General features: G+C 45.5%; 1 protein-coding gene across 4 annotated transcripts in view; it reads left to right on the top strand.

The window, feature by feature from the left end:
• The first annotated feature begins 245 nt into the window (after positions 1 to 245).
• The window catches only part of IFT140 (intraflagellar transport 140), a 162,616-nt gene continuing 141,787 nt past the window's right edge, over positions 246 to 21,074 (top strand). For 2 of the 4 annotated variants that reach the window (XM_068244382.1, XM_068244385.1), the window contains exons 1-6: positions 8,716 to 8,821; positions 11,738 to 11,912; positions 14,336 to 14,557; positions 17,091 to 17,212; positions 19,095 to 19,216; positions 20,683 to 20,858. In XM_068244382.1, coding sequence (XP_068100483.1) covers positions 11,766 to 11,912; positions 14,336 to 14,557; positions 17,091 to 17,212; positions 19,095 to 19,216; positions 20,683 to 20,858 — 789 coding nt within the window. In that variant the 5' untranslated portion in view covers positions 8,716 to 8,821; positions 11,738 to 11,765. The other 2 variants (XM_068244383.1, XM_068244384.1) reach the window with 2 other exon arrangements.

Here is a 21,074-nt window from a genome sequence, read left to right on the forward strand (position 1 = left end):
GTAGCTGAACTGTGTGCCCCAGCTGCCCCAGAGAGCTTATATGCAGACAGAGACTTCTTGATAGTTTATATTTACCTGGGCACACCTCTGCTTCCGATATCACCATGCCTGGGCCTGTCCACCAGCTGATGCACACTGCAGAGTGTTGACAGGAATCATGTGTCTCTATAGTAACTGCTTTGAAATTGAAATTTAACAGGTTTGCTCGAAAAAAGGGCAGTTCAACCCCAATTTCCCTTTTTAGTGTTAGATAGAATAGGGAAGCATTAAAACCTTTCTCGGACCTCTCCTCAGACCAATAACCAGTAAGGTACAGTATATACAGGCTTGAGATGATTATTATTCTCTACTGTATTTATAAAGCACCAACATATTACGCAGGACCGGACAATAGAGGGGTTAACCTACAAGGTGAGACATACATACAGGGAGCTCAAAACAAGAAACAGGATCATGTGATAAAAGATATAAAGTAAGTATGCCTTCACGTATACCTGACATGGGGAAAAAGGTCTATCTTATTTACCTAAGGCTTCTTCCAGCCCCCTGTTGCCTTACCGTTCCTCCAGTTTCCTCCTGCTCCTCTGTGCCGCTGGAGACATGTATTTACTCTTGGTGCCGGTCCGAATTTGTCATATTCGGACCATAAGATGCACTGACTCCCCCCCCCGCCCCCCCACACACACTTTTGGGGGGGGGGGGGGGGAAGTGCATCTTATGGTCCAAAAAGTACGGCACAGGGTGCATTTCTCTGTTTTCCTTCTCTCCTGTGCAAGAGTTCAGGTTCGCTTTAACAAACTGTCTGTTCCCCTCTTCTGCTTACACCTCATGCTGCGGATGTCCTTGGCTGGTTTTGTTCAAAGGGGGGGAAGCAGCACCGATATGCCGACAGTTGGAGCGTGCCCTGGTCCAAAACACCCCAGTGCCTCCTGGGGAGTGCCACGTGTAATCACAAGAAGGAGGACCGGCACCGCTCAAATGTATCAATGCTCTTTATTGAAGATAAAAAGGCAGCAGGACAGACCGCTGTTTCGGGATAAACCCTTCTTCAACTGCTTAATGCCATACAAACATGTGATCCCATACACCCTTAAATAGCCTGGAGGCGGACCTGATGGAAACCTGCTAAACTAACATGCAAAATATAGTAAAACGCATCTAAAAGGCAAAGCGCGAACTCACCATGGTGGTACAGAGCAGCACGCCCTGTAAAGGACAACAACACACGCCTCTCCAACCGGAAGCAGCCCCATACTAACCCGACAGCCAATCACAATGTGTCAAAGCGCTACATCATATGCTGCGTCAGGATAATCCCACCTCCAACGTCAGTCACACACAAAAGAGCGGTCTAACGCGTAAAAAACGCAGCAAAAAAGGTGTACAGACGAGATCCAACACGTAAAAACCGCCGCAAGAAGGGCGTCCAAACGCCTATACAAAACATGACGTAAGGAGGGAGAGCCGCAATCTGATGCGTAACAAACGCCGCAAAAACGCCACAAAAAGACGTTCAAGCGCTATGGCGTATAAGTGGCCAATCATCCGTGCGATGATACAGTCACAGCCTGGCGCGTATCAAACGCCACAACCAAACATGAGTGTGACGTGATCAGATACATGCAACACGCCCCCCAGAGGCGTGCCTCCGCAGCGGCCAGTAGTATTATTCTAAAGTGTAAACAAAAAAAAAAACATGCTAACCTTGCCGTAGACCTAGAGCAAGGCAGCATGGTGTAGAACTAATAAGCAGGATGTGCTGCACAACATCAAAACATGTCCTGTGCCAACACACCTGCTGATATACGTGATACAATGAAAAAATACCTCGGCATGACACATATAGGAGATCAGCTGAAGGGACGATGGCGATGCCTCCCCTGTAGAGACTCAAATTGATCCATGGAACAGGATGGGCTCTGCAGAAAATGGAAATTAAAAATGAAAAATAAAGGCAAAAATGTATCCATCAAATCCTACTCCAGGTAAACATTAAAAGTATATACAAAAAAGAGACATATATATGTATACAGACATTTCAACATGTAACACCCCAGGTCCCTGACCAGAACTAGATGCAAAAGCTGAGGTCATATTCTCTGTTCAACCCACCAACCCCCAATGTCCCCAACCTTCTGATCCAAAAGGCCTCCTTCCTAGACAAGGCCTGGTCTCTACTTCCACCCCTCTTAGGCCCCGTTTCCACTATCGCGAATCCGCATGCGTCTTGCGTATGCAGATTCGCATAGACAATATAAGTGAATGGGCCTGTTTCCACTTATGCGTCTGCGGGAGCGTTTTATTGTGCAGAGAAAATCTGCACGGAACACCCTGCAGAATTCGCCTGCGTGTGGAATGCAGGCGAATCGCACACAATGTATTTAATAGGGAAATCGCATGCGTTTTCCCCATGCGTTTTTTGCCGCGAATTCGCATGCGAATTCGCATAGGTACCAATGTAAATTCACACAGGCAGTGACATGGTTAAAATCGCATATACCCTCACCTAGGCGAATTCGCATGCGAATTCGCGGCAAAAAACGCATGCGGAATCGCATCCGCATGCGATTTCATCAGCGGTGGAATCCAGGCGATTCTGCACCGCAATAGTGGAAACGAGCCCCAAGTCACTGGTACGCCATCTATGGCAGTCACCCTCAACTGAGACACTGAATGCCTGCATTTATGAAAGTGATCAGCTACAGTCAAATCACAGCTAGGGTTACGGATATTAGATTTGTGTGACGAAAAGCGGTCCTTAAGTTTTTGTGTGGTCTTGCCAATATATGCGAGACCACAAGGACACTTGAGCATATAAATTACATATTTCGAATCACAATTAAATCTACCTCGTATTTTAAACCTCAGTTTCAGCCAGCCCGTATTCCATTTGTTTCTACCTATAGTGCATGCAGTGATTCCATCTCACGATCTATCCGTAGACACTGGCACATATTAAGAAACGGTCTCCCATTGGTTCCTGAGTTCCGTTACCCTCCAATCATGTCATTTAAGAGGGCACCCACTATCCGAGACAAAGTTAGTGGGGGGAAGGGTGTCTCACTTGATGGCAGGGGATGTGGTATGTTTCCTTGCCTCTCCTGCCACATGTGTGGCCATGTGATCAAGGGCGACACCTTTTTTCATCCCTCATTAGGTACACCGTTTAAAATACGAGGTAGATTTAATTGTGATTCGAAATATGTAATTTATATGCTCAAGTGTCCTTGTGGTCTCGCATATATTGGCAAGACCACACAAAAACTTAAGGACCGCTTTTCGTCACACAAATCTAATATCCGTAACCCTAGCTGTGATTTGACTGTAGCTGATCACTTTCATAAATGCAGGCATTCAGTGTCTCAGTTGAGGGTGACTGCCATAGATGGCGTACCAGTGACTTGGGGCTCGTTTCCACTATTGCGGTGCAGAATCGCCTGGATTCCACCGCTGATGAAATCGCATGCGGATGCGATTCCGCATGCGTTTTTTGCCGCGAATTCGCCTAGGTGAGGGTATATGCGATTTTAACCATGTCACTGCCTGTGTGAATTTACATTGGTACCTATGCGAATTCGCATGCGAATTCGCGGCAAAAAACGCATGGGGAAAACGCATGCGATTTCCCTATTAAATACATTGTGTGCGATTCGCCTGCTTTCCACACGCAGGCGAATTCTGCAGGGTGTTCCGTGCAGATTTTCTCTGCACAATAAAACGCTCCCGCAGACGCATAAGTGGAAACAGGCCCATTCACTTATATTGTCTATGCGAATCTGCATACGCAAGACGCATGCGGATTCGCGATAGTGGAAACGGGGCCTAAGAGGGGTGGAAGTAGAGACCAGGCCTTGTCTAGGAAGGAGGCCTTTTGGATCAGAAGGTTGGGGACATTGGGGGTTGGTGGGTTGAACAGAGAATATGACCTCAGCTTTTGCATCTAGTTCTGGTCAGGGACCTGGAGTGTTACATGTTGAAATGTCTGTATACATATATATGTCTCTTTTTTGTATATACTTTTAATGTTTACCTGGAGTAGGATTTGATGGATACATTTTTGCCTTTATTTTTCATTTTTAATTTCCATTTTCTGCAGAGCCCATCCTGTTCCATGGATCAATTTGAGTCTCTACAGGGGAGGCATCGCCATCGTCCCTTCAGCTGATCTCCTATATGTGTCATGCCGAGGTATTTTTTCATTGTATCACGTATATCAGCAGGTGTGTTGGCACAGGACATGTTTTGATGTTGTGCAGCACATCCTGCTTATTAGTTCTACACCATGCTGCCTTGCTCTAGGTCTACGGCAAGGTTAGCATGTTTTTTTTTTTGTTTACACTTTAGAATAATACTACTGGCCGCTGCGGAGGCACGCCTCTGGGGGGCGTGTTGCATGTATCTGATCACGTCACACTCATGTTTGGTTGTGGCGTTTGATACGCGCCAGGCTGTGACTGTATCATCGCACGGATGATTGGCCACTTATACGCCATAGCGCTTGAACGTCTTTTTGTGGCGTTTTTGCGGCGTTTGTTATGCATCAGATTGCGGCTCTCCCTCCTTACGTCATGTTTTGTATAGGCGTTTGGACGCCCTTCTTGCGGCGGTTTTTACGTGTTGGATCTCGTCTGTACACCTTTTTTGCTGCGTTTTTTACGCGTTAGACCGCTCTTTTGTGTGTGACTGACGTTGGAGGTGGGATTATCCTGACGCAGCATATGATGTAGCGCTTTGACACATTGTGATTGGCTGTCGGGTTAGTATGGGGCTGCTTCCGGTTGGAGAGGCGTGTGTTGTTGTCCCTTACAGGGCGTGCTGCTCTGTACCACCATGGTGAGTTCGCGCTTTGCCTTTTAGATGCGTTTTACTATATTTTGCATGTTAGTTTAGCAGGTTTCCATCAGGTCCGCCTCCAGGCTATTTAAGGGTGTATGGGATCACATGTTTGTATGGCATTAAGCAGTTGAAGAAGGGTTTATCCCGAAACAGCGGTCTGTCCTGCTGCCTTTTTATCTTCAATAAAGAGCATTGATACATTTGAGCGGTGCCGGTCCTCCTTCTTGTGATTACACTTGGCTGGTTTTGTAGCACCATATGAATTGTTATGTATAGAATTCTTGGGGGGCCCAATGCAAAACTTACACAACACTGGCGAACTGAGGGGGCTATTCCGGGTGTCTGGAAACACCCCCCCCCCCCCCCACTGAGCTGTGTATTCAGCCAGGGAAGCCTGCATAAATATAAACAGCCTCATTCTCCCTTCCTTCTTACTTCTGGCGCCTCCCTCCAGCTAATAGAATGAGAGAGGCAGCCGAGCCTGCAGTGAGAGAATGTTGATTCTGGAGTCCACTCTCCACAGCACAGAAGTGTCAGCTAAGCTAGGAGGACTCTGACACCAGTCACTCCTGCCTGCCCTGTGCTGCAGTCTGCAGAAGCTGTGAGTGTGTAACCTGGGACCTGGGAGGAACTGACCTCCTTGTGTTATCAACTCAGCTCTGGTAGAGGTAAATAAGTGCAGCAGATAAGAAAACACAAACAGTAAGGCCTGGTGCACACCAGAGGAGTTTTTCTGAGCGTTTTGAGTTTTTAAATCTGCTGCTAATGTTATCCTATGTGTCTGTGCACACTGGAGCAATGAGGTTTTGAAAAAACCCCATAGCATTACATTGGGAAGAGCTTTTGAAACCTCTAAAAGCTCTTCCCAATGTAATGCTATGGGTTTTTTTTTACAAAACCTCATTGCTCCAGTGTGCACAGACACATAGGATAACATTAGCAGCAGATTTAAAAACTCAAAACGCTCAGAAAAACTCCTCTGGTGTGCACCAGGCCTAAATCAGTCAAGCTGCAAACACTGCTATTTCATGATGCCTGACAGAGCTTAGGCTATTTCCTAAATTTTAGCCTATAAATGTGTAAATGCCTTTTCCGTTATAAGTGCCCTGAAGTATCCCCTGAAACGCCTGTCTGTAGTGTAATGTAGGGCAGAAGAGGTTTACTTTATGTACATGATGCAATTAGAGGGCATGCAAGCTGGTAAATATGCACAGCGTGATGCAGAGCTTGCCTGGACTCAGAGTCCAAGGGCAAACATCTGTCTGGTCTCTCCCCATTGTTATAATGACTGCATGTGTGTATAAGGTGTTAAACAAGTTGAAAAGTTAATATGCACAGCATGATGCAGAGCTTGCCTGGACTCAGGGTCCGAGGGCAAACATCTGTCTGGTCTCTCCCCATTGTTATAATGACTGCATGTGTGGATAAGGTGTTAAACAAGTTGAAAAGTTTTTGCCAGTCCCTAGACTCCAGGAGGGCTTCTTTCTGACTTGTGTGGGAGACTGGCAGGGACAGGAGTCCGATTACAGGCAAGTAGCCTGTCTGATGTGGGACTGCAATACAGATAAGTTATCTGCTCCATCTCAGGCTATTCTCAATTTCTCCACTCCTCTCTCTGGGCTAGTGCAACGCCAAAATGACAATAGCAATCACTAGCAATTTGTGAGTGTGATTTTGTGAAGCAATTTTCAGAGCGATTTTTGAATAAATCGCTCAAAAACATGCTACATGCAGTATACCTGCGATTTTGAAAAAGTCACAACGCTGCTGTGGGAACACCCTCATAGGGTAACATTAGCCAAGCGCTTTTCAAATCACTGTTGATTTGAAAAACGCTCAGAAGCCCTCTTGGTGTGCACCAGCCCTCCCTCATTCACCTTTGTTTCCCTCTTTCCCTAGTGCTGGCTGGCTGTGTCTTCTTGTCATGCAGGAAAGCTAAATAAAAGTGCAATCCTGGTGAGGCAAATTATTATTTAGTATTTATATAGCGCCGCCATCTTCCGCAGTTGCATATATCCCTGCATCATATGACTATCGCTTGCGCTATGTGACACTATGTGGCATATTCCACTGAATTGTCCAAACAAAGTCTATCTCCCATTCCTCTCTCGGGGAGTTGTTCCAGCGCTGACCCCTGTTCAAATTTGCTGCTACCAGAAGCCCTCAGAAACACTTGTGTCCTTGAATACTTCCAAAGATAGGCAGCTCCGTAATACACCAGCGCACTTTTGTGCATGGGCAGTATGGAGCCACCTGTATTCGGAAGCACTCGAGGGCATAAGTACTTCTGGACCTTTCAGGAATCCCCCCCTTAAAAATCCTGCGTTTGCCCCTGCACAGGGGCCCAAAGCTACTTCGCTTCACCGTGTGGCACAGTTTGTCACCTTATGATTGTTTAGATGGATGTGTTTGGAGAAGACTCTGTTTTTATGCAGAGGCTGCTGCATCAGCTAAAGCATCACTAGTGCTGTATCTACTTGCCATTTAGAATCCTTGATTTTAAACAGGAGTCAGATAAGAATTCCTGTATTTTGCAGAGGCAGCTGCTACCCAAATCAATAGTAGTAGCATGCGGAACTGCGGAAGGATTTGAAATGTTCAGCTAGCCCTAGAGAGGTCAATAGCAGCCTGATTCAGCAAGTGATAGACATCAGACTGGAGAGGAGAGACACATGTATGGGGCTGTGCATTGCAGGCACTGCCACTACGCTTACCCCCCTCTGCTAGCGGAGGATGCAGACGGCAAAGGAGCAATCAGCATATCTGGGGGTTGGAAGAGGCCCCTGGTATGTATAATTTTTTTTCTTTACCGTCTCAGGTTTACCTTAACATGCAGGGGAAAAAAATGAATATCCTGTAGTATTATATCTTACAATGTGCTCGCTACTGTGGGGTATGTGCACAGTGGTGGGAGAGGGTGGTGGCAGTCATTGCACTTTACACTTTGGGGGCCGGATTACACACTAGGTGCATATAGGCTGTCTTTCCACTTGAGCCATATATAGGAGCCGTTCACACTTGTCAGCCTACAACGGATCCATTGGATTAATTGCAGTAAGTGCGCCGCACTTCTGTGCAGTCCGCAATAATCCTAGAAGAGCAGCTGCGTTTCCCATATAGCCTCTAGTGGTTTAGACCCAAAATTTGCCTATGGATTAATGTAGGGCTTGTTCACATCATTAATTGCAGATGACCTTGTGATTGGAACGCAACGTGCATGATCGAACACCATCTGGGCTGCTAATCCCAATCACTACAGTAAAAGGTTCAGCACTGCGCCTCCTGAAAAATGCAAGGTGCAGTGCGATAGCACAGCTCATATGGCGGCAGAAGTGCTGTCTATGCGCTTTTGCTGTTCTTGCATGTCAAACACCATATTCACTGCCACGATGCGCATGGCAGCGCGTATGATGTGAATGAGCCCTTGGTCCAGCAAGGCTGCCCCCAAAGGCCAAGCTATACCGTTTAGCCCCTAAAAGGTGTGGGGCTCCGAAAATCAGCATGTAGGCAGACTGGGTCCCGCTCTACAGACTATACAATTTGTGGGCCCCTGGCACACTCCATTCCAGAGATATCAAGGTGTCAAGTGCCCCCATGACCTCAAAGTTTCTACGGCTGCACGGGAGAGCAGAAGCTCAATCTGATTGTGCTGCTGCTGACTCTTCTACCGCGCATGCTCAGTAAACACTGGTCGCTGCAGAACAAGGAAGTGCCATGGAGGGTGTAATGACAGATCCTGCTGCCTGGAAATTAGTGCTGAGGAATCAGTGAGGCAGCACAGACACTGCACCGTCACTGCGCATGAAATCTTTCAAACCAGCGTACGGAGAGCGTGTGGGTGAAGAGGAGCCATTCTGGGTAAGCGCGTGATGACGTAAGCAGCGCAGAATGATAATGTAGCACAATTAGTCACGTGATGCGGCTGTGGCCCGCGGAGCCATGGAGACGGGACGCTGATCAGAGGAAGGAGGAGCGCGCCGGACAGGTGAGAATAGAACCCTACCATGTTCCGCCGCGCTGTGCAAGAGCACCGGGTGTCACCCACTGTAAAGAGTGACGCCTGATCCCCATATAGTGAGCGGGCATAATGTTCTTCAGATGCTATCTGGAGTAGCTTGTACTGTATCTGCGCAGGCCTGGGGAGCTGTGGAGCTGCAGAACACGGCAAACTGTAGAAAGCATCCCTTCACTGTCCCTAATCCCAACACTTGTGTTGCCCTTCTATATACTGTAGTATGAAGCATAAAGTGTATGAAGCATACTGCAGTATGAAGCATATCATTTTCGCAGCTGTGCGCCAAAATGATCTGTCTCCCTAACATGCCCTAGTTATCAGTTTATGCTTGTCTTGGCCGACAATCTATTATGTGTACAGAAGCACCCCCTCCCTCGAAATCACTTGTCTGACACTGGATCTTTAGCTACAAGGATGCCCGATCGACCCCCAAGTGCATTGCTCTCCTTCTGTTTCAAAATGTTTATTGAATTTTACATTTTGCATAGAAAAGCGATTACAGTCATGTATGGTCGCAGACCAACTTAAAACAGAGGTACAGCTTGTGAACCAACATTAATTGTTATATAACTTTAACTACTGAAGTTTCCATTAGTCTTGCCATGGCATCTCAATCAGAGTAGCGTAATATATTCACAGAAACTTTGCTCTCCTTCTTACCCTGCCCGCCAGTAGCCCCCCCCCCCCCCCCCCCCCCCACCATAGAGGCTAGTGAAACTGTGCAGAACTTGTCTGCAGACTCTCACTTGTGGACAAAGACGTCACTAGTGTTGGTCACCCCCTCTTATCCCATGAACCTCCAACCTCACCAGGCAGTAACATTGCTTGCTATGGGGGATGCTAAGATGATCACCATGTGGCCCTGGTGGCCTCTGAACTCCATTATCAGCTCAACACAGAGGGAGAAGTGCAGGAGGGAGAAGTACATCAAGCGCTAGCCTCGTCTGTATTTACATAGCCGTACTCCACTGTCCCTAATGGTGGCCATACATGGTACAATTTTTTTCATCCAATCTTACCATTTCTATGTAGTATAAGGGTAAATTAAGTGAATATACTGAAAGAGTAATTTAGGAAGTTCCTTTATATTACATAGAATTGGTAAGATTGGATGAAAACATAGTACCATGTATGCCACCATTAGGCTGGAGCTTAGTGTCACCCCCTCTGCAGGTGACATCTGGTGCGGTCTGCACCTATCGCACCCCCCTAGTGACGCCACAGCTTGTGGGTTCAAGTTATGATCTCTGCAGGCGGCAGTTATTATAAGAGTGTACCTAGCTTTACTGCTGATCTGTATGTATATGCAATTGAAAAAGTGTACATGCATAATGATATACTTTTATTTGCAGTAATATCGTTTTTGAGCGATTCGTTTTTGGGAGTTTCCCCTCAGTCACATCCTGAGTATAGGGTTTAAACTTCCAAACTTTTACTTGGGGTCTGATGAAGGAATTTGCTCCTGAAAGCTAATCTTTCAAGAAAGTGCAGTTAGTGCAAATTAAAATACAATACTTATCAAGTGCAGATACGGCTAAAATCATCTTATCCAGAGTAATATTAGTTACGTGGCATCAGGGAAATATGTTGTGCCTTCTTCCCACCCACCACCCTTTCCCCGCAGAGATCTGTCAGCGGCTGGGTGTGGTTATGTATTCATTTATTTGTAATATGTGAACATTATTAAGCGGTCATCTGCTCATGATACCTTTGCCAGTTTTGTGACTCCTTATTCCATGTGAAGTAGAAAGTTTGGAGTGGCACACCTTACTGTATTAGGTGGGTGCATAACCTTGGGTGTAAAACGGACACTCAGCATAATGAGTAAGGCCAATAGTCGGTTAGCACACAAGGCTTCTCCTGAGCAAAAAGCAACATCTTTATTCCTTCCTTTGACACGTACTTTGAAGTAATAAAGTCGTAACTTTTTTGCTCATGACAAGCCTGGTGTTCACACCCCATGTGAAGATTATATAAGGGCCGGTTTACACTTGTTGTAAAAACGTATCCATGGCTCTGTTTTTGGGCCCGTACCAAAACTGGAGCCATGGATACCAATGCTAAAAATAGCAGCTGTCTTCATCCACTTCAAAAACGGACCCAGGGGCTCTGTTTTGAAAACCTACCGCCTGCTCCTCCCCTCTACAAAGGTGTCACCCAGATAGGCTGGAGGGGGAAGCAGCCAGGAAGAGGGCAGCGGGCACAGCGGTGCGGAGGGGGTCGAACCCCCCCCCCCCCCTCACCTGGGTCTTCCCTTCCGTGCTCCCACTCCAGCTAGTTACCTTAAAATGAAGCCTACAGCGAGAGGGGGAACTCACTCACTTCCTTGCGTTCCACTGGTCGCCGCGTCACTTCCTGCAATGCCGCCCTCTGTACTTCAGTGGGCGGCATTGCAGGAAGTCACGCAGGGAGCGTTGGAACAAGGAAGTGAGTGAGTTCCTTGCTTGTTATAGGCTTGATTTTAAGGAAACTAGCTGGAGGGCGAGCACGGAAGGGAAGACCCAGGTGAGGGAGGGGGGTGGGGGTCTGACCCCCTCCTTGCAGTTGTGCCCGCTGCCCCCTTACTGGCTGGTGCCCTGTCCCCACCCACGGCTATGGAACACTATGGATCCGTGAGATCCCTTTTTTAAAAACAGAAACGAACTGGAAACATGCTGCAAATGGGCATCATGGATCCGTTTTTGATCCGTTTATGCTCGGGTTTAGAAAACCGGAGCCCAGACGGCGGATTGCGTTCTGCAACAGCATCTAGTGTAGACCGACCTTACTGTATATGTTGTTTCCCTTCCATCAGTGAGAGAAATGAGTTGTTAGTAGATTATCCCGTTCCCTTCAATTTGAATTAAATGTGAACAGATCTTTACTGATAAGCATTTTGTCACGCAGGTCTGCTGTTGCTGAAGGACTGTTTACCATGGCGGTGTACTTTGACCATCGGATAGAAGCTCCAAATCCTGCAGCATCTCCATCTAACATCTCTTGGCACAGTCAGCATGCTCTTCTTGCTGTGGCTTCCGTCAGCTCAGTATCAGGCGGCTGTGTAGATGTTTACAGTGAACTGGTAAGTTGGTATATAGCATAGGGCTGTCCAGTTATCCTGGGCACTTAGTGCAAACATGAACTAAAATGCCCTCTTCTTGAGTCCTCCACTTCTGTGGTTAAAGTGGTCTGAAACTCAGCATTTACTCTTTGTTTTAAAAAGATTATTTACAGCTTTAAGCCTACTATCACAAAAAAACATTTTGTAGCAGAATAGCACTCAAACAGTTAAACAAAGCACTTTGTTCTTTAGCAGAAAGCTCCTTGAGCTTGTGATCCTCATCAGAAGCGGTGATTATATTATCTTTTGTTTACATTCCTCTGTTGCTACAATTAGTTACAGCCAGCCACTGCTGAAATGGAACTGTACTGAGCAGAGACATATGAGAAATTATCACTCCATAGCTGCTGTATTTATATATTAAAATATATGAATAAAATGCAATGGTAGCTTTCAGAGCAGATAAACTGTACTTTGGGAACTTGTAATTTTATAAATGGACAATATTACTTGTGCACAAAAGCAAATATGGTAACTGAATGGGCAATAAAAAGTAGTAATACACATTTTTATTGAATGTTATGTCAGAGTTTTATTCCACTTTAACATATCTACATAATACCATTTGGCTGGGAGCACACTTGTCTGTCAGCCTTCTGTGCGCGTTTTTCGGCACTTTTTCTTCTACGTTTTCTCCTAGGAGATAATTTTTCATTTTGAATAAGTTTTCAACACTCTGCAATCGAAAAAGTACCAAAACCCTGACAATTGTGTATTGTCAAAATTATTCTGGGCATCTTCTTGCTTGTTGGTGGCTTAAAAGACATTTTATTGATAGCAGAACATCACCTAGGAGAAAAAAGTGAATTGAAAAGCCCATTTGTGTCTGCATTTGGGAAAGGGTAATCGATAGAGAAAATGCATGCAGCGCTTCACTGCTGTAATTTTTTTCTCTGCATAAGGTTGGCAGTTGAAAACAGCTGTTATTTCCCACAATGCAATGAGGTTCACAGACCGCATCACAATGTAAGAGGGATTTCACCACAATGTCAGCAACACAGAAAATGTAAAGATTTCTCATGGGAAAGGTGGTATTGGCTACTGATTGGGATGAAGTTCAAGCCTGGGGTAAAGTCACTATATTGTCTTAGCTTGCTAGCCAGAGCCGTAGAAACTTCTGTATCTGTTTGAAGGGGGTTGACATCTTGCTTTTTTGAAGCTCTGAAAAAGCAGTTAAAGGGACTCCGACGACTTCCAACAAAGTCGTGCTATGACCCCTCTGGAGGAGCCTCTTGCAATGGCCATGCGTGTCACTTCCTCTTCCTGCTTCATTCAGTGATGCACTTCTCTAACAGAGAAGACAGGGGAGACCCAGAAGTTATAACATAGCCAAGATGGCAGTTGTAATGTTTAAATTGAAATTGAACGAAAACTATTTGGTGTAGAACGGCGATTCAGGCATCAAATGGAGGGAGTTTCATTGATTTTTCGTTGTGTCAGAACTCAGGAACTTATTTACAAAAAGACAATTCCACAGATACCTTTTGTTTACTTACAACAGACCCTGTTGAAACTCTTGAGTGTATTTAAAAATGTGGGGCGGTCGTAGTCTCCGTCTTCACTTCACTCAAAATGTTTGAGGCAGAGAATATAACAGCCTCCATATCTCTGTCATTAGAAGGTCAAGACATAGACTAGGCATGGGCAAACTTGGCCCTCCAGCTGTTAAGGAACTACAAGTCCCACAATGCATTTGCCTTTATGAGTCATGACTGTGGCTGTCAGACTCCTGCAATGCATTGTGGGACTTGTAGTTCCTTAACAGCTGGAGGGCCAAGTTTGCCCATGCCTGACACAGACAGTTGCAGCAACGAGCAGAGGAAATGACATTAATCAATTGGGGAGCTGGCAACATTTGAGCTGAAGATTGCCTACTAAGAGACAAATGTATTCACAATAACCTCACAATGTGGCTTTCTTGTTGCTGCCCTGTGACTGTTTTGAGTAATCTTGTGACTCAAGTGTTCAAAGGAGAAAGCAGAAGAATGCCCCTTCCATCAGTGCTGCGATTAGATCTCACAAGAATCGATAATCATAGCCAGCCAGCCTCTCTTCAGGTTTGCACACTATTTTTGCAGTTGGACTTGGCAACTGCCATTCAGTAAGTGCTTTTGTAAATAAACAAAACTCCTGAGAATCCCTCATTGAGGAGATGGGCTAGTTTAAAACCTGTCAGATTTTCACTAGTAAATTTACATTTTATTTGTATGTATTTTAAGTTGCCCTTTTTAATTTTACTTAAATTCTGTTCAGTGTACATCAGCATCTCCCGTGTCAAACTGATTGTCCGATTCCATCATGCTATGGATGTATTCAGTAACATGCATTGTGTAGTACAGATGTAAGTGGTAACGTGTACTGTGCTCTTTGCTTTCTCTGTGTAGGGTGAGCCTGTGAGCGCTTCACATATAGAAAGGTCCTACCAGCCTACCTTGCTTAGCTGGCACCCCACCAGGCGCATGCTTGCCGTGGGCTGGGCTATGGGAGAGGTCATCATTTTTAATGAACAGGACAAAGAGATTCACACAATTCCACCAATGCACAGCGCAGAGATCTCAGTGTTGGAATGGAGCGGCAGCAACAGCCGGCTAGTTTCTGGAGACCTGGTGAGTAGCGGAAACTGAAGTGTCGGTTTTGTTACAAAGCATCTCAGCATTCGGGGCTGCTGAGGAAATCAGTACCAGAGTAATAAGTCGCTCCTACTAGTTTACATAATGCGTTGCAGTGCGCCACCCATAAGTGATGTGCAATGCTTGGCCTGACCAGAACTGCTCTCCATATATAGCTTTTTTTGTGACTTTTTTTTTGTTTCATTTTCAGAACAGTGTATAAGAAAACGGTATTTTCTTCACTGATTGTGATCCAGTTGCCTCTACTAGACTAATTAGCCAGGTCAATTTTTGCACTGCAAATTTACAGTAAAGCTTAAAGGACAACTGAAACATATATTAAAAAAAAAAAGTTAGATACTCCGCTTAGATCCGGTACTCTCTGCATCCCCTCATTGCACTGCAGGGCCCTCCATTCCAGCTTTTGAATTTAATGTTGAGGACCCCTTTGGGTCTCCTCTGAAGGCCACGGAAGTACTTCGGTCTACAACTACATCCGAAGATGCACGCATGACTTGCGTGTGTGCAGTAAGGAGCTGCTTGTCTTTGGAAGTACTTGGAGACCCTAGTACTTCTGAGGAGACCTGAAGATGCAGGTGGCTGTAGATTTGAATGGGGGCTGGTGGTGGAATGAGAAGACAGAGAGGAACGGGAAGGCTCTAAGGAATCCAGAGACTTCCCTTCTCTTAGGTGAGTATCCAATTTTTTCGTTAACGTTACAGTTGTCTGTTAAGTGCCATACCAGTGACATCCCTAGGGCTTTTGACACGCTGGTGCTGATTATTTACATAGATCATACAGTTTTGACAGCGATCTTCCACTGAATAACTCTGTCCCCGATGTGTTATCTGTGAATTCCTGATTTAAGCTCCAGAGCTAAAGGTAAACAAGAAAAATACAGCTCAGTCACTTCACTCCATCACATGATATTGCAAATCACACGTGTCACACACATTGTGCCAGATTCAAGCCTCCATCTCGAAGCCAGGTGGGGTCTAGCATTTTGTGTGAATCGCAGGCAGGGACGCCCTCACATCAGATATAGATGATTATTTATAGATACCGATATTTTCAAGCGGGGGTGGCGCAGTGCCTCAGACTTTTGGGGAAAAAGTGAGTGCAGTGCGCTAAGTGCCCTGCGGAAAAATGGGCGTGGCTATGATGTGTGGAGCTAACTTGAATGTAACAGTGTAAGTGAGGCAGTAGGCCCAAGTCTCCTCCCAAAACAATTGGGCAAATCTAAAGGTAATTAGATGACATTCCACCTCAAGAAATAATGTTAATTCTGACACACAAAATGCAGCAAACGTTACCTCCTACACATAAATGCATGTTTCCACCACTGGGTGCTGGCCTCTGTAGAGCAACTATCTCTGTCCTTAGTCCTTTCTTCCTGCTGTGCTGGCAAATGGTTTGGAGGGTGCAGGAGAGACTTGAACTGCCCACAGAAATGTTACTGTTGGGGGCAGAGCTTTGTGATTTGCCATTGGGGTGGAGCTACATAAAGCTGCTGGAGCCTTATCACCTCTGCCGGGGGTCACCCCTGCCACCTGTAACACCTGAATCTGGTCCATACACACCTTAGAATTTATAATTCATGATCGTTTTGGGTGAAAATCTAGTGTATGTAAAGTTGTATGTTGATAGCCTCCTTGCCTGCGATCAGCCAAGTTGGGCAGTCCTTGGCTGACACCATTGTACTCCATGCATTGGGTCATGTAGGAATAGGAGGCCATTGCTCAGCCCTTCTGTTGGGAAGCTGCTTATGTTACATAGTTTATCTGGTTGACAATGATTCGTTTGAACTACAAAAATAAGTTGGTGTACTTGTATGTAGTGTTGGTGTTTGAATTTTTGAAAATTGATTCGGAATTCATTCTCCAACACCACACAGTAAGCCCCTGAAGCAGTGGACAGGGTCCTGGGGAGTTCCCTCGCTTGCGGGTTGAAAGGAGGGATCATCGAAGAGACATGCAGGATAGACCACAAGTGCGTTAACTCTCCATGACCCGCCCACTGCTTTGGGTGCAGAAGTGTGATGTGCAGGAGAATTTGGGATTCCCAATTCATTCTCGTAAATTTGAACAGCAGATATGAATACAGGTAGTCCCCGACTTACGAACGCCCAACTTACGAACAACCTGCCAATATGAACGGCGTGGATTCTGTGTTTCCACGGGAACAAGCCAAAATTTATTTTTTTTCAAATTGGACTTGTTTTTGAGAAAATCGATTTTAAAAAATTCAAAGAAAAAAATGGCTTTTAAACTTGTATAAGCAGGTACAGAGGGCAGAGGTGACACAGAGGGGGACACTGGAGGCACAGGGGACAGAGATGGCCCAATGTTTCAACTTAAGAACAGATTCAGGTTAAGAACGAACCTACAGTCCCTGTCTCGTTTGTTAACCGGGGACTACCTGTATATAAAGACTGCATACCAGAAAAATGTGAAAAGTAAACACTATAATTAAGTGGAAAAGTTTATTGCATGTCTTAAGATTTTTTTGTATTTTTATTTTGCTCTTTTAGAGTGGTGTGCTAATGATGTGGAGATTGGATCAGCGAGGGCGAGTTCAGGGTGCGCCATTACTGAAGCTGGAATACCACAAACCTTTGATCCACTGCCTATTTAAACCAATAGCTCCTGAAGAGTAAGTAATATTGGCAGGCAAACTGTGCATACCCCAGGGCCCTCTACAATTGATAACATCAAGCATGTAAAGGGGCCCATAGGTTACTTGACTTGGCAGCCGGTCAACCATCTAATTCGATAACTATAATCAAATTGGATGACAATCTGTGCCGCCAAGAGCCTGCTCGACTGGGCCGAAATTGGTCACATGTATTTATCAAACATGCAGAAAAATCTCGGGACGACGTGATCAGATGCACGGTAGTAACGTAGTGCAATATCGGGACAAGCGACAAACGTGATGGAATCCCTGGCGCTGTCTCCCCCCCCCCCCCCCCCCCCCAGTGTTCTTTGTCATTGCACCCCCCAGTGTTTTTTGTCGTCGCGCCCCCCCCCCCCTTTCTCCCCCAATTGCTCATAAAGTTATACTTTACCTGACAACTATCCAAGTGATTACCGCATGCAGGCCCCACGTGACTACCGACTTGTAGCACATCGAACGTGTGTGTGATGTCACACACGTCCCACATGCTATAATGCCGGCAACCACATGGGGGCGCACATTCGGAAGTACAAGGACACGGACAGTGCCAAGTAAAGCAAAACTGCATGGGCATCGGCGAGGGAACGGATGATGTGTGTTGAACATGAAATATTAGGGGGACATCGGCCGGGGGCAGCATGGCGCAGTCACAAGGCCGATTCATGAAAGATTTCATGCTGAAATTGCTCGGGAATCGGCCTGCGAGTTATGGCGGCCAACAGATCCCTCTCTCTGATCAGAATCAGAATTTATTTCGCTAAGTACAACGGTGGATTGTACCCGGAATTGCTTTTGGCACATACAGGGTCGTTGGTGAAAAACAAGAAAAAAGCACGGTTAAGCATGGTACATATGTAGACGTGGGACAAGCATACATAGGACAACATTACAGTTTGTGCGTACATTTAAGCAGAGCGTCGTATACAGTTAAGCATGGTACATACGTATAAACAAAAGCAAAATCAAAGCAAAAACAGAGAGCATTACAGCATACACGTGCAGTTAACATAATACACACAGAGCAATTACAGCATACACGTACAATTAGCGTAATACAAACATAGCAAGACATACACTGATAGCAGGAACAGAAAAAGAGTGGGACTGGAGGAGCAGCCTGGGAGCTGATATGAGCGCTGCCATTTTCGGCACTAGACGTTACACAGCGACGCGCTCCCAACTAGACAGGTGCTACCGATTGTCCACAAAAAGTAGAGAGGATGCTGGGGGGGGGGGGGAGGGGGATCATGATGGAGGCGGACAGCAGGGATCATTTGAGCCAGGTTGCTTGAGGAGAATCGCTCCTAATTTAGTCCACACGGCTGTTTGATGAGGGTGCAGACACAGTGGGGCCCTGTGGTACCAGGGGGCACCTTTGCTGGGCAGCAGTGGTGGACGTGGGGCCGGGGGGCACCTCGGCTGGGCAGCATTGGTGGACATAAGTCCGGGGGGGGGGGGGGGGTGAGGGCACCCTGGCTAGGCAGCAGAGGTGGAGAGGCCAGGAGCAGCATACCTTCTCTGTGGCTGCGAGGAGCAGCAACAGGCCCTCCATTTACACTGTGGCAGCGTGGTCGTTCTCCTGGGGACTGATGAGGAAAAAGGCAGATGGAGGAGGAAATGTTCCCTGAGTTTTTTGTAAGGTCAACCATTTTGCCTGTTGCGTAATGTTAAATGGGTTTGTACTTGAATTTTTTATATTTGAGTATACACATTAAATATTACAAAAGCACTGTTTTGCCTTACTGTACAGTTGCCAGATTAAAGGGGCCATTGCCAAGAATAGCAGAGGAAAAGAAGACCTCTGATTGGCTATTGTGTGTGTGCAGGTGATCATGTGACAGCTTTTTGTGTTTTTCAGGGATATGAGCCAATTGGCAAAGGCGGCAGTGAGTGGGGATGAGAAAGCTCTTGATAAATTTAATTGGAAAATGAAGACTGGGACACAGCGAGAGTTCTCCTTCTTCCTCAGCACAGGAGATGGTAAGGAGGATGCAAACATTGCGTCCTCGCATAACAGTATGCTTATTGCATTGCCACATCTTTCACGGTGACATCATTCTCGGAGCTGTTCTTCCCCGATGCTCCTTATCCCAGTCTGTCCTGCTCCTCTACAATGAGTCTGTTCTTCATTCACCAAACTTATTGCACTGCAGCAGCAAAAATAAAAGTATGTGAATCATCACAAGATGTGTTGTAGCATTTTGTTCAACCCCCTGTTTTTTGATGCGTAATTCAGCCATTAAGTCTATTTGCTCATCTAGTGTTGAGCTCAGGTGTCCAGCTTTCAGTATAAGCACACTGGGGAGGTTGTGGGAAGGGTAAGTGCTTTTATTACACACAAGGGAGAGCGGAAACAGACAGGAGTTGATGATGAGACTCTGCCGAGCTGCAGCTACAGTCCTGGCCTTACAAAGGTTGTACCTCTCAACATCACAGAGGAGGTGGGCTCAAAGTGAAAGACTAGCTGGTGCCGCTTCCTAGGAGCTCCCTGTCTTTCATTTGGGTGAATAACGCCAACGAACCACAGGTAAAATGGCTGTCACTGATGATGATCTTCATGATGACAAGGATTCGATCCCCCTCTGATCTTAGAGGAATTGATCTTTTGACCAGATCAGGTGCATATCTATTAGTGTATGGGTACTTTTAAGGTGGCCATAAATTACTCGATGGCCACCAGAATGACTATCCAATAGATCCCTCTCTGATTGAATCTGACAATCGAGCAGCCACATCACTCGTTCTCTGCCAGATTGATTATGATTGAATCTGCGGGATATTGATGCTACAAATCTAGTCGTGTATGAACACCTTTAGTTTTACAAGGCAGGGACTCCTCTGATTTATGAAAGAAGTCAACCGTATATTCTTTAAACACGAAACTAGTCTGTTATGTTTAAAACCAATACATTTCTTCCTTTAAAGGACAACTGAGATGACATGTGACATGAGATAGACATGTGTATGTACACACAAATAGGCTGTGTTCCTTTTTTTACTTTCTCTGCCTGAAAGAGTTAAACATCAGATATGCAAGAGACAATTTTTATCTGGGTCAGACTATAACATAACCCTCACTGAATTAGTAATTACAGCCATAAAATACTTTCCTGTCAGTAAATGGCTTCCTGGAGCAGGAAAGAGATAAAAAGGATCAATAATTCATAGATTTGAGCTCTAGCATACTTCAATGAAGGTGTCATTAAGCAGAGACAATAAAACAGTCAAAACTTAAAAACTAGATTTAAATATGAAATTAAACATGTGGGATATCTAAAAAAGTCATTTTTAGGACAAGGAGGATAGTTCAAATTATTTTTCTCATCAGTTTATTTTCACCCCTGATGTCCTTTTAAAAAAATGGTTTGTGTTTGTTCAGTCTTATCAACTGCAGAGTTAATTTCTAAAAAATTCATTTTTTTTTTTTTTTTTTTTTTAAATCCCAGGCTCAGTACACTGGGTGGATGAGCAGGGTAAAAGCAACCAGATCATTGGGATGGACAGCCCAACACGCAGACTATTCTTCATAGAAAAGAAATCCATTCTGGTGGTGATCTCTGAGAACTTGCTGCTGTCTCAGTTTTTTATTACCCCTGAAGGGGAAGCTGAAGAGCTCTCAAAGGTGAGCATATGCTAATATGCATGCAAACTGTTTTTGGAAGCTAACATCCATTAATGTTAATTGATGCATCTGTTTTGAATGCAAGATGTGTACCCTGCCTATACTTAGGCTCTGCATATCTATGCTGGTGGTCATTTGGATGCAGCCTGCTTTGGGAAGCACTGCCACCTCTCCCTGCTGTCTAAAAAATGTACGTTTTTCTTTTGGCTAGCTGCT

The sequence above is a fragment of the Hyperolius riggenbachi genome, chromosome 7 (assembly GCF_040937935.1).
Source record: "Hyperolius riggenbachi isolate aHypRig1 chromosome 7, aHypRig1.pri, whole genome shotgun sequence".
In the NCBI taxonomy this organism is placed as follows: domain Eukaryota; kingdom Metazoa; phylum Chordata; class Amphibia; order Anura; family Hyperoliidae; genus Hyperolius; species Hyperolius riggenbachi.